The 14733-nt window shown below is 37.7% G+C and overlaps 1 protein-coding gene and 1 pseudogene across 1 annotated transcript in view; both read left to right on the forward strand.

The window, feature by feature from the left end:
- Positions 1-14733, forward strand: part of LOC141497114 (vomeronasal type-2 receptor 26-like) — a 33311-nt gene that overhangs the window by 9111 nt on the left and 9467 nt on the right. Inside the window, exons 2-4 of the mRNA XM_074199718.1 lie at positions 1018-1809; positions 9216-9443; positions 10756-10879. Coding sequence (XP_074055819.1) covers positions 1018-1809; positions 9216-9443; positions 10756-10879 — 1144 coding nt within the window. The remainder of the gene's footprint in view (positions 1-1017; positions 1810-9215; positions 9444-10755; positions 10880-14733) is intronic.
- LOC141497050 (peroxiredoxin-6 pseudogene) lies at positions 10981-14356 on the forward strand (annotated as a pseudogene).

Genomic DNA, 14733 nt, shown 5'->3' on the forward strand with positions numbered 1-14733 from the left:
TTTGGGGAAAATAAAATGCTTTTGATAACAGAGTGTATTATGGAATCCACAGACTTTCTCCTAAAAAAGAGAAGATGACATATAGGCAGAGATGCTTTTTATGTAATTTTTTACAACATTGAAACTATTAGCTTATATAAGTGTCCATTTGATTATTTTCTCTTGAGTTTTAGGGTGTTTATTTCAGACAGTGTAAAAAATTCAAATGCCATCATGAGGAATCCCCTATTAGAAAGAATTAAATGGGACAGCTAGGTGGCACAATAGATAGAGCACTGGTCCTGGAGTCAGGATGACCTGAGTTCAAATCCAGCCTCAGACACTTAATAATTACCTAGCTGTGTGGCCTTGGGCAAGCCACTTAACCCCACTGCAATAGCAAAAATAAAAAATATAAGTATTCAAATGTTTTAAAGCAAATTGCCTAACATTGCATTTGTATTTGTCTCCAATTCACTCATGGACTCTTCATGTGTGAGGAAAAATTGAGCTGATTCAAAATGTTTGTGCAATGAAATTAACAGATTTATTACAGGTTCTTTAAATAGTCGTGTAATTATGAGGGAAAATAGTCCATGTTTTCTTGGGGTTTCCCATAGCCTAAGTTTTCTGCTCTGAGTAACTTACAGAATCTTTGACTCTTCTCTATTTCCCTCTTCTTTTTGTGAACTCATTCTTGCCTTTGAATCTCAGAGAAGTGCTGAAAAGTCATTCACTACAATTTCTTAAGATACTTTCCCCTTTCAACTGCCCTGACAAACTACAGATGATTTCTAGAGACAGGAACTCTTTTGGGGGCTATTGAAATTAATTTCCTTTTTAGCTTCATTGTGTTTTATTCATTGACTTCAAAGATGCCTCACACTTAGTCCAAGGTCTTTAGTTAATTAAGACAGAGTCTCACTTATTTGCACTATCAGATATACATTGGATTTGTTTGTTTCAATCCTACGATTACTTATTTGACAAGAATATCTTATTAGATCTCAGATTTTCCCATATTTATTTCATATCTAGATCACTTTTGGACCATTTGATCCCACACTGAGCGACAAAGTTCAGTTCCGTTCTCTTTACCAGCTGGCCCCCAGAGAGTCTTCCCTACATAAAGGTATGGTCAGATTAATGGTGCACTTTGAATGGACATGGATAGGTCTTGTGACCGTAGATGATCTGAGAGGCGAGAAATTCCTTCAGGACATAACACTGGAGATGACAACTAATGGTGTCTGTGTGTCCTTCACAGAGAAGATTCCTGTCAGTGAGAGAAGACACACAGAATCACAGGAGAAATTCATGCCCAGGATCATGGCATCAGCAACCAGAGTGATTTTCATTCATGGTGACACAGATTCATTAATGATCTTGAGATATTCACAATTGCCTTTTATCCCCCATTTTAAAGTGTGGATCACCACTTCTCACTGGGACATTTCAATGAGACCCCAATATATCGATGGTTATAATTTCCATGGGGCACTTACATTTTCATACCTAATAAGTGAAATTCCTGGTTTTAAGGATTTTCTCAGGACAGTGAACCCTGCTAAATACTCTGAGGACATTTTACTGAAGGAATTCTGGAACTCAGCATTCAGATGTAAAGAGAAACCTGAAAAACTGAAGCAAGAAGAATGTTTCCTCAATGATTCCTTGGAGACTTTACCTTTGTTCTACTTTGACATGGCCATGTCTCACTTGAGTCACACCATTTATAACGGTGTCTATGCTGTGGCATGGACTCTCCATGAAATGGCTCTGAAAGGATTCACATTAACAGAAGAAAGCTCATTTCCTCATCCCTGGCAGGTAATGTTCCTTTAAAATTGCATGCTTTCCACTGTGAGCCCATCACTGCCCGTTGAGAGAGTATGTGGGCTAGGCACCTTGCAACAAACATTTGAGTTGGGAATGATTCGAGCAACAAATATTCATTAAATATCTGTTGTGTATAGGACTGAGATACAAAAAAGGGAAAAGATATTCTCTGATCTCAAGTAATTTTGCCTTATGGGGCATATAACAATCCCAAAACAGTGATCAAACAAGATAGTTAAAGCATAAATTTGAAATAATCAACAGAGGGGAGGCGTTATAATCCAAGTATAAGGTTTCCTACAGAAGGTTCTGGAACAGCTAGGTTGCCCAGTGGATAGAGTAGAGCACCAGCCCTGGAGTTACCAGTACCTCAGTTCAAATCTGGGCTCAGACACTTAATAATGACCTAGCTGTGTGGTCCTGGGCAAGCCACTTAACCCCATTGCCTTGCAAAAACTAAAAAAAAAAAAAAAAAAGCAAGGCATCATGGATAATGCCAAAGTGGGAAACTGGGTGACTAGGAGTGTAGTGGCACTCTGTACATTAATTAGGAAGTATTGTGGGGAAACTGAGAAAGTAGGTATTTGTATGCGGAGAGAGGAAGATGAGTTTCATTTTGGATTTGTTGAATTTAAGATCGTTGTAGGACATTTCATTGATATTTTCTGGTTTTTATATTATTCTATTATGCAATATACATCCTTTTCCCAATTTTTCCCAGAAAACCATCTCAAATAACAAATAATATTTTTGATGGCAAAGATAAATCAGCTCAGCTGAATGATAAATTGGAAAAATCCCCAAACCTTTGGAATGTGTAACTCCTATGGATCTCCCACTTCTGTGAAGTTGTATGTGGAATCTTATCATATTTCTTCAGTCTGAATTCTGCATCTTTATTTAGTTTTTTGGGGGGCAGGGAGAATTCCTGGTTCTTTCCATTCATATGGTCATAATTGTGGTGCATTTTCTTCTGTTTATCCCTTATTTCTTTTATTTTCTCTGCCCTTTTCAACTTTGGATGGCTGCCATACTTAATCCATGTTTTTTCCACAATGGCTTATTATTCTTTCTTTTATCCCATTCCCTTCCTATTGAATAATAAAGATTTTTATCTTTAACCAAATATGTTTCTGTATATGTTTGTGTCTGTGTTTGTATATGCTTATGCATGCATGTATGTATGTATGCATGTATGAATTCTTCCGTCTGTGAACCAATTCTGATAAGAGTAAGGTCCAACCATTGCCCCTCCCCCCAATTTTCCCCTTTGCACTAAAATGTCTTCCTTACCCACTTGTTTGGTTTTTTAGATTTCTGCAAGGCAATGGGGTTAAGTGGCTTGCCCAAGGCCACACAGCTAGGTAAATCATTAAGTGTCTGAGGTCGGATTTGAACTCAGGTCCTCCTGACTCCAGGGCCAGTGCTCTAGCCACTGTGCCACCTAGCTGCCCCTCCACTCTCTTTTTTTTTGCAAAAACTTTCAAATGTTTTCCCTCCTTTCTCCACTCTGTAAGTGCATCCTAATTTTTCCACCCCTTCATTTTTTGAGATCATCACTAAATAATACATTCATATTCATGCTTTCCATGTATGTAGACTCCTTCTAACTGCTCTAATAATGATATGTTTTTACCTGTTAACTCTATCATCTTCTCATGTATGTAAATGTAAATCATTTGCTCTTGTCAAGTCCATTATGATGGTTTTTTTTCAAGTTTCCCTTATTATGCTTCTCTTGGGTCTTGTGCTTGAATATGAAGTTTTCTGCTCAGTCCTGGACTTTTCTTCCCGAATATGTGAAATTTCTTTATTTTATTAAATGTCTAAGTTTGCCCTGAGTGACCATGCTCAATTTTTACTAGGTCAGTTAATTTTGGTTATAATTCTAGCACCTCTGCCAGAATATTACAAGCCCCTTTCAGCTGACATAGCTAAATCATTTGTGACACTAACTTTTGTCATCCAGGATATTTGAACTCTCTCCGTCTGGCTATTGCTAATTGCTCCCTGACCTGGGGGAGCTCTCTTGTCTCTTATATACCTAATATTTATCATTTTGGAATCTCTTTAAGGGAGTGTTTGATGATTTTTTTCAATTTCTAATTTACCCTCGGGATCTAAGATAATTGGAAAGTTTTCTTTTAGAATTTCTTTACAATACTATTTGGGCTATTTTTATCATGTTTTTCAGGAAGTCCAATAATTTTCAAGTTTCCTATCCTCAATCTATTTTCCAGCTCACCATCGTTTCTCATATTTGTATGGATGGTTGTGTGTATGCATGTATGTGTGAAAAAGCACTACTTGATAGCGTAAAGAAATAGGAAAATAGAAAGGGAAGGGAATAATACAAATGTTAGAGAGGAGTATCAAAGAAAGGGTAGTTCAAGGAGGCAGTAGTCAGAAGCAAAACAGAATTTTGTGGAGAAACAAAGTGAAAGGAGAACAATAAATAGAACAGAATAGAAAGGAAGGAAACAGTCATCATAACTGGGACTTTGGATGGGATGAGCTCATCCATAACATGGAACTAGCAGAATGGATGAGAAACAAGAATATGTTCTTTAGAAGTGACTCATTTAAAAAATTCCCATGAAGTTAGAATAAATGTCTGGATCAAATCTGTCAAACTTTTAGTGAAGTGAAAAGAAAAGATTGTTTGCAATCATGATCTCAAACAAAGCAATATTAAAAACGGATCAAATTGAAAGGCACAACCAGGGAAACTACATTTTGCTGAAAGGTATTCTAGACAAGAAACTATACAAAAATATTTTACAACAAAGTTTTGTGAAAAAGGTTTCATTTCTCAACTATTTAAGGAAATGAGTCAAATGCATAAAAGTCAGATCCATTCCCTAATAGAAAAATGATATAAGGATGTTAAATAGTAGTTTTCAGAAGAAGAAAACAAAGCCATCTATGGTCTTATGGAAAAAACCCTCTTGATCCCTTTGGATTAGAAAAAGAACAAATCAAAACTCTTATAAACTACCTAATATTTGAACAGAAATGAAAAAAGCTGATGGGATGAAGGAAAATAGATACTAGTAAACTGTTAGTGAAGTTTGAACTTGTCCCTCCATTCTGAAGAACCATTAGAAACAATGTCCAAAGAGTTATAAAACCATACATACCCTTTAACTCAGTAATACCACTACTAGGTACCCCATTAGATCAAAATAAAATGCAATGGACTTAGAAATGAAATAATTAAAATAATTTTCTTTTGGTGGAAAAAATTGGAAAATGATGGGATAGTCCTCAATTAGGAAAGGTCTGTACAAGTTGTTTTGTATGATTGTGATGGAACACTTTTGTGTTAAAAGACATGGGGGGTGGGGAGGCTTCAGAAAAAAAAAACTATGGCAAGACCTATATAAAATGATGGAAAGTGAGGCAAGAAGAAATAGATCATCTTTCATAGTAACAGCAATGCTGCAATGATGATCAACTCTGAAAGACTTAGCTACTCTCATAAATATAAATGATCTGTGAGAATTTCAAGTGACTTATGAAAAAAATATTACTCTGGAGGGACAACTGCTTCTCACAGATTTCAAGATCTTTTCTCATCTTTCTCATTATCTTTAATGAGTTTTTAAAGGATTTTTATTGTTTGCTTCTTAACCCATTGAGAATAGATTATTTACTTTATAATTAATATTATTCTAAAATTCCAAAATCCTTCATGAACATAGTCTTATTGCAGTAGTATTCAAAAATGATACATTTAGGGGGCGGCTAGGTGGCTCAGTGGATAGAGCACTGGCCCTGGACTCAGGAGGACCTGAGTTCAAATGCAGAAACAGACACTTCTTAATTAGTTTGCTGTGTGGCCTTGGGCAAGACACTTAACCCTACTGCCTTGCAAAAAAAAATGATGCATTTGTAATTTTCATTTTTTTTTATTTGATCATGGGGTTTATTCCCAATACATGGACAAGTTTTTAGAAGTGCTAGCAGAATTGAGGAAAAGTTAGTTTCTATTCAAATTTATTATTGACAAATGACATAGCAATTCTGATTTTTCTAAAATGCTATTCATCTAATTAACCTCTTAAAATTTATTTCATTTTTATGAATTTAAGAAATAGAACAAGCATTTCCATAGCAATGTGACATAGAAAAACAGATGACACCTAAAATTTCAGATTCATTATATACAACTTGCAATCCCTTACAGATATGCAGCAAAGTTAAAATATAAATTCCTTCCCCTGTCCCCAAATTTCAATATGTCTTCCATTAGATATAAATATGGATATGTATGTAAGTATTTATGTATATGTGCGGGGGTGCAGCCTCCACGGGGTCCTCGGAACCTGACAGGAGAGATAGAGTCGGTGAAATGGGTTCAGTCAACAAGTGGGTAAAGGCAGGAGCAGGTTGACTCACTGTCAGCTGCTTGGATTTCTTTTTATTGATTGATTGATTGATTGATTTAATTTATTTTTATTTATTTCATTTATTTATTTTTATAATCTCAGAATCATGTATGCATCAAGCAAGAAAGCTACAATCATTTCCTTGGTTACAAAAGTGCACGATTTTCATCATCAATCATATAGTTCATATGGTTACAAGTTTTAATCATGTGATTACAAGTTTAAGTAATAATCATATAGTTAATTAATTTCTTATCCCTACTAAGACCATGATGACCTCAACCTGTCTGTTACCTTATTTATTACTACATTGTATGATTGTTAATTCATTTAAAGTTATTCATTAAACAATTCTTTTAATGGAAAGTTTTTTTAATATCTTTTGTTTAAGAAATGTTTTTCAATACACTTCCTTAACAATCTGTATTAAGAGTCTTTATATATATATATATATTCTGACGTCTCCTTGGAATTCCCAGTGTTGGGTTTTCCAGAGATTTTATAATGTTGAAGCCTTTAGTATGCCTCAGGGAGAGGCAGTCCTCTTAAATTTAGACAGCGTTTACAATCTGTTTTATTAAAGGAATTTCTCTGAAATCCTTCTTTTATAGTCATTCCACTATTAGGGTGAGTAAGTTTAGCAATCAATAATAGACCTATAAATATTGGTATACATGGAATCCATATATATATACATATATGAAGGAAATGTTGTTCCATCAGGCAGTGTGACTCCCTTGAGTCTTCTTGCTGCAACAGTGTCAAACAGCTTAGGGACCCTGGCTCCCAACACACACACACACACACACACACACACACACACACACACACACACACACACATATATTGTCAATTCGTTCTCTGGATGAAAACACCATCTCCTTTCATAGGCTATTTGTGATTAATATGGATATTTATAATTGGATCATTTGAACCCTTAAAATTGTTCTTAAAATCATGTTGCCCCTTACCGTATAGAATGTTCTCTTGATTCGCACACTTTACTCCACCATTTTGTGAAGGTCTTTCCATGCTTTTCTAAAGTCATTGAACTCAACAATTGTTAGAGTAGATTAATATATTATGAAGAACATATAATGGGGCAGCTAGGTGGTTCAGTACATAGCACACCAGCCCTGGAGTCAAGAGGACCTGAGTTCAAATTTAGCCTCAGACACTTAATAGTATTTGCCTAGCTATGTGAACTCCGGCAAGCAACTCTTAACCCCATTGCCTTAAATAAATATTTTTTTAAAAAAAACAGAAAACTAATACCACAATTTCTTTAGTCATTCTTCAACTGACAGACATTGCTTCAATTTTCAGTTTTTTGCCACCACAAAAAGACTGCTATAAATGTTTTGAACATAAAGGTTCTTTTCCTTTTCCTCTAATCATCTTGGGAAACAGAACTATGAGTGGTATATCTGGGTCAAAGAGTTGGTTGGTTCTTGTCCTTCCTTATCAAAGAAGACCAAAATGACATCACCACATTAGAAACATATTACAGTATGTCTGACTATGGCCAATCAGATCAATACAAGCCTAGAATGATCTGCCATAGATCAGTCACAAATTATCCATGTGAAGACCTGATATGGGGACTCCAAACATGCATTTCACATTTCCTTTGCGTTGTTCAAATTCTTCATTCATTGTAGAGCACAGAACCCTCTTTGACAAGGGCACACCAGGCTGGACATTCCTGTGCCAGTGTCTCCCAGACTACACATTCAATTCTAAAATTAAGAGAGACCCTTAGGTTGTCCCAGTGTTCCTTCTTCTGACCAACCCTTGTGAGCACTTGCCCTGTGTGAGTTCTCCATAAAAAAGTTATTTTGGCAAGCAGACATGTGCCAATCCATCAACATGACCAGTCCATCATCGTTGCAGTCTCCATAGTAATGTTAGAATGCTAGGCAGTTTAGATCAAGAAAAGGACTTCAGTGTCTGGTATCTTCTGCCAGGTGATCTATAGAAACTTCCTAAAAAAATTCAAATGGAAGTGATTCAGTTTCCTAACATGGCACTGGGAGGCTGCCAGTTTTCACAGGCATATAGTAATGAGGTCAGCACAACGACTGTAGACTTTTAGTTTGGTGATCAGGGTGAGGAAGAGTCGAAATGGTGTTTGCTGCCCAACAACCAGGAAAATTACAAAGAGCAGAACAGAGGTCTATATACAACATTTGTAACTCTGACCATGATCTTTAACACTGTCACATCGGCCATGAGGATTAATGGAAATTTATGTCAAAATTTGGTTACCCAGAGAAATTCATCAAGATTGTATGTCAATCTCATGACAATATGCCTTCCTGGGTTCTGGATAGTGGATGATGCTCTTGAGATTTCCCAGTCACCAGTGGAGTGAAATATGGCCATATCATTGCTTCCATACTTTTTAGCATGATGTTTTCATTCATGTTATCAAATACCCTTATTGTAGATGAATATCAAGGTCAACTACTGTACTGATGGTAAATTATTCAGAAAGGCCACAAACCAAGACCAAAGTGGAGGGAGTGTTGGTCCATGATCTACTGTTTGCAGATGATTGCTCTCAATGCAGTCTCCAGAGCTGAGATACAACAAAATATGGATCGATTCTCTGCTGCTTGTGTTCCTTATGGTCTAACAATGAACACCAAGAAAACCCAGGTGCTCCATCAGCCGCACCACACCGTCCATATGTGGAACCCTCGATGACAGCAAATGGAGATGTTTTCAATACTGTGGACAAGTTCAGTCATCTTGGCAGTGTCCTTTATAGGAAGATACACGTTGCCAATGAGGTTGGCACACGCATTACCAGAGTTTGCTCAGTGTTTGACAGACTCCAAAAAACAGTGTGGGAGAGAAGAGGTATTAGGACACCAACTAGTAGGTACTGAACAAATGCTTGTTGATTAGAGACTGACTTCCTGAGCCACTCCTAGGTCTCCATTCTGAGCGATCACTGATTTCCGACACCAGGCAATGACTGGAATTTCTTTTCTCTTATAGCTTCATTCATTCCTAAAGAATATTCAGTTTAACAACAGTGCTGGTGATCCACTGATTATGGATGAGAAAGGAAACCCTGAGGCTCAATATAACATTCTGAACTATATAACCTTTAATAAGGATGGGGAAGCTCTGGTGAAAGTTGGACAGTTTATCCCCAATTCTAAGACTGATCAAGATTTCACCATTGATGAGGAGGCCATAGTGTGGGGCTGGACTTTTACCGAGGTACGAAACAATTGTAATATAAACCTTATTTAAATCACCATGGGAACAAATTTAAGACATTCCATATTCCATTTTATGGGTAGATAATTTACCCTAGCCAGTGATTACTTTTTTGTATTATTATTATTTTCTTTGGGTTTTGGCAAGCAATAGGGTTAAGTGGCTTGCCCAAGGCCACACAGCTAGTTCATTATGAAGTGTCTGAGATCAGATTTGAACTCAAGTCCTCCTGACTCCAGACCCTGTGCCCTATCCATTGCACCCCCTAGCCATCCCCAGGGATTTCTTTTTACAGCAGCGTTCTGGATAAAAATGTCATATAAGGAAGCCATTGTATGATTTTAAATTTGGAATCGTTAGCACTATTGGGGAGAGAGTTGGAATGGACTTTAACGTTCATGTTGCTCAACTATATCATTTGATATAAATAAGAAATGGAGACAATAGAAAGGTGCTCATTGGTCCAGTACCCTCTGACCCTAAACCAGTGTTTTGTCCACTACCTAGTATTTTTTTTCTAAGTGGCGACACTCAAATAATTATCTTACTTCATAAAAATAAAGTTTTTGGGGGCATCCAGGTGGCACAGTGGATAGAGCACCAGCCCGGGAATCAGGAGGACCTGAGTTCAAATCCCATGTGAGACATTTAATAACTGTCTAACTATGAGATCTTGGGAAAGTCACTTAACTCCATTGCCTAAAATAAATAAAATTTATAAAAAAAATAAAGTTTCATTCCACCACCAGAATATATTTCTATAGAGTTCCGAAATGAATTTGACAGTTCATTTCTGAAATAGTGCATTTCTGATCCCAACAGATTACTTCTCTATAGGATTATAGAATTGACCCTTTCCATTAAAATGAATAACCAAATCAGTCTTATCTTTTAATCATCTGTATCCTGAATCTAACATATAGATTAAATCTATTTTAGGTGTTACAGTTTCATTGTCTTCAATAATGTATTTCCATCAGCATAGTACCATAACCATGAAAAAGACATATCGAACATTGAGGTTACAAAATGCTAGAAGAATAAAGCCCCTAAATTAACATCTTGTTCCAATTCTTCCTTTTAAAAATGATTAAAATTCCCAAAGTGTAAAAGATTCCATCAGGTTTCCACAACTAGTGGAAGGAATGGAACTAGCATCCAGGTCTCGATTTTCAGTGCCCTTCTTGCTCATCTTCTGTTGGCTGTTGAATAATTCCTATGCTTCTCCTACAGAATCATCTCTCTTTCCTCCAAATAAGTATCACTCCCTCTCTAATAATGACTTACCTGAATTTTCCTCCTTTGTCACTAGAGTCCCAGAGCCACATGCAGTGAGAGCTGTGGTCCAGGATTCAGACAAATTCCTTTGGAGGGAGAACCTATCTGCTGTTTCATCTGTTCTCTGTGTCCTGAGGGCGAGATCTCCAGTAAAAGAAGTAGGTATCCCCAGGTAGCTTTCCTCCAGCACCCACTGGACAGAATATGCATTGTGTTCGGCTCTATGGTCACATAACAGCTCTCTCACTGCTTAAGGAACATGATAGACTGGGACAAGCTGAGTCAAGTAAAAGGTCGGAACTAAGGACAAGTGACTTGCATAAAGGATTAGAGCATGGCGTCCCAGATGACTTTACTATTCAAAATGAAACCTACAAAATCAAAAAGTAGATATTATATCTTAGCTCTCTGTAAAACATAATTACTTGGTCTTGTTAGGTTTTCAAGTGCCATGGGATTATTAGCCAAAGGGTGAGGGAGTATGTTCTCTGAAATATATTTCTGATATGCTAGAACTGACCTTCTGAACACCTTGGATGCTATATGTCTGAGAAACTCTAGACTAATGTGTGTTTGGGGGAATTATTCTCAGAGGAAATTGATGCCAAATTGGTGGTGTTTTGTCATCTCTAACTCTTGCAATATTGAAAACTGTATTTTGTGAAATCATTTGGGAAGGAAAGTATATCATGAATCATATGTGAGTCTCTGCATTCTCTCTGAGACCCTTGTCACAGGAGACCTTACCCTGCTTTTCAGAGTCAGTGTGGACTGGGTTATTTGGGTCATTGATTATGTAACCTTACTTGTCTAGTACCCAATTAGGTTTATCATCTATGCAAGAGTCTCACTCCAAAGTACAATATTTATGACTTCAACAATGGAAACAGTGAAATGAAATTAAAGTGAACATAGTAGAATTATTCTTTGCCTCTGTATATAAATAGGACTTCACATGACAAAGGCTCCTAAGGTGGTTATTGTATTACTGATTTAAAGAATTTTAGTTTTGTGAGGGTCCTCTTCAGTAGACGGGGAATCAATTGTCTGGAAATGATAAATGCATAAATGGGGAAATTTCCCCGCAGTGCTTAAGAAGATTGGAGTAAGAAAACTTTCAATAATTTTCCATTATTCAATGTTTGGCATCCAGCGGGGCTAAACATACAGAACTGTCAGCTCCCTTCACATAGAGTTAAAGTCTGTCTGTTGCATCTGTTTTTCTTTTCCACAGAATAGATGGACAGTTTGTTCAATGTTAAACCAATTACAATTTCTTTTTTTTCTCTTAACCACAGGAAAGCATACATTCTTCCTTGATGTTAGTACTCAGGGAATTGGCAGAGGGAGGTGGTACAGGGTGAAAAGGAACAGTTCTGGATGGGAGAAGAGAAGATATCTATTCCTCCATTATAAGCCTGCATTTTGACCTGAAGTACAATGCTTTCCATCATATAGAAGTGAACTTAGGAAGATTTGGTAATTCTGTGAAAAATGACCTCTGGTGCTAGTACCTGAATTACATCAGGTCTTGGCTGAGCAAACTTTTGTGGTATTAGGAAATCTATTTTCATCACAGAAAACCATAGGATAGTTATATGGGCAATGTCCAGGATATTTAGAGGGAAACAAAGACTCTAGAGAATTCATATTAGTTAAGCAAGATCACAAACATTCATTCAGGAGTTACTATTGTCTAGGGACTAAGGTCCCAAAGATATAAAATGGACAATCTATTGCATTTTTGAAGTTTAACTGGAATGGTCTCTCCTATACCAGTACCAAGAGTTAGTCCTTCTGATGCCAGCTAGCACCCTGAAATTGCAGAACCCCTCAACATTTCTTATCATATCTAGAAAATGTTCATTCATTGCCGAGAATTAAGGAGTTAAATAAATTGTTAGAAAAATTAGATATGGTAGATTTATAGAGGAAACTGAATGGTGATAGGAAGGAATATACCTTTTTCTCTGCAGTACATGGAACTTATACAAAAAATTGGCCATGTACTAGGACATAAAATCCTAATGATCAACTGCAGAAAGGCAGAAATAGTGAATACATCTTTCTCAGATCACAATGCAATAAAAGTTATATGTAATACTGGGCCAAGGAGATATAGACCCAGAACAAAGTGGAAACTGAATAACCTCATTTTAAAAAAATGAGTGGACCAAAAAACAAATTATAGAAGAATTAACCATTTTACCCAAGATAATGACAATAATGAAACAACCTATGGGATTCATTCAAAGCGACTCTCAGGGGATATATTATAGCTCTAAATGCTTATATGAATAAATTGGAGAAAGAGGAAATCAATGAACTAAACATGCAGCTAAAAAAATTAGAGAAAGAACAAATCAAAAATCCCCAATCGGACCCGCGAGCGCGCACGTCGGCCCCGGCTTCTCCCGCCCCGCGCTCCGCCAAGCCCGGAGGGCTGCTGCTCGGAGAGGAGGCCCCCAACTTCGAGGCCCCCAACTTCGAGGCCGATACCACGGCCGGCCGCATCCGCTTCCACGACTTCCTCGGGGACTCCTGGGGCATTCTCTTCTCCCACCCTCGGGACTTCACTCCGGTGTGCCCGACAGAGCTGGGCCGAGCTGCCAAACTGGCCCCAGAATTTGCCAAGCGGAATGTTAGATGATCGCTCTTTCTATTGACTCTGTCCAAGACCATCCTGCCTGGAGTAAGGATATCAATGCACACACTGGTGATGAGCCCTCGGAGGAGCTGCCTTTCCCCATCATTGATGATCACAAGCGGGACCTTGCCATCAAGTTGGGCATGTTAGACCCAGATGAGCGGGATACGCGGGGCATGGCCAGTGACAGCTCGAGTGGTATTTATTTTTGGCCCAGATGAGAAGTTGAAGCTATCTATCCTCTACCCTGCAACTACTGGCAGGAACTTTGATGAGATCCTCAGAGTGGTTGATTCCCTTCAACTGACAGCATACAAGAAGCTTGCTACTCCTGTTGACTGGAAATGTGGAGATAGTGTAATAGTTATTCCAACTATCTCTGAAGAGGAGGCTAAACAATTATTTCCTAAAGGGGTCTTCACCAAAGAGCTCCCTTCAGGCAAGAGATACCTACGGTACACCCCTCAGCCGTAGCTTACTCCAGCAGGACCTGCTGGGGCTCCCTTGAAGATCTCTCCCAGAGGGGATGCCAGCCTGCCAATCAAGTCTTCTACAGTAATTGATTTAAACATCTTGGAGTGATGGAAAGTCAGGAGTCTTTGGGCTGCTCTACTAATGTGTGGCTTGTTAAATGAAAAGGGCACTAAAAGTTACCTGTGATTCCTCTCCTTGTGCCTTTACCAGCACTTCACTTGGGTCATTGAACTCCCTTGTTGTTCTGCTGACTTTCTCTGTTTGGGACTTAAAACTGTGAGCTCTGTTGCAAGCTCCATCATCAGCCATAGTATCATTGGTATTTGGGGAAGGGGGTTACCTCGGAGCATTGCAGGAGTAGAATTTCTTTATCTGGCCTAGTAGACAAATCATTTCTTTTTCTAATTATCTACTTGAGGGAGGAGGCAGTTTAACATGTCTGGTTGTCTGATTTTGAGTTTCACCTCCCTAAGTTTATGACCATCAATTTGTAATCATTTAACTATTTCAGATAGTGGGGTTTTTTCCCTCAATTGTTCAGTGTTCTAAACATAGAAAAAACTTGGAGATTCTTATCTTTCTAACAGATAGGAGGAAAGCAGGATACAGTTAAAATATTTTTACTAGATTGAGCAAAAGAGCTTTCTAATTATGTTACAGCCTGTGGTTGAGACTGTGGAGAAAGAAACTGCACTGGTGGACAGTCATAATTAATGGGTGCCTTTTTAAACAAGTCATGTATTGGACATGGAAAACTGCTCTTAATTGTCATAATAAGATGAAAGTATGTATACTAGTGGGAAAGAAAGGGATAAAGATACTATTTCTTTATTACGAAATGATGTCTCTGCAGTGGACAATTTTCTGTTTTCTGATATTTTGCCTTTAAGG

This window comes from Macrotis lagotis, chromosome X (assembly GCF_037893015.1).
Source record: "Macrotis lagotis isolate mMagLag1 chromosome X, bilby.v1.9.chrom.fasta, whole genome shotgun sequence".
NCBI classification, from domain to species: domain Eukaryota; kingdom Metazoa; phylum Chordata; class Mammalia; order Peramelemorphia; family Peramelidae; genus Macrotis; species Macrotis lagotis.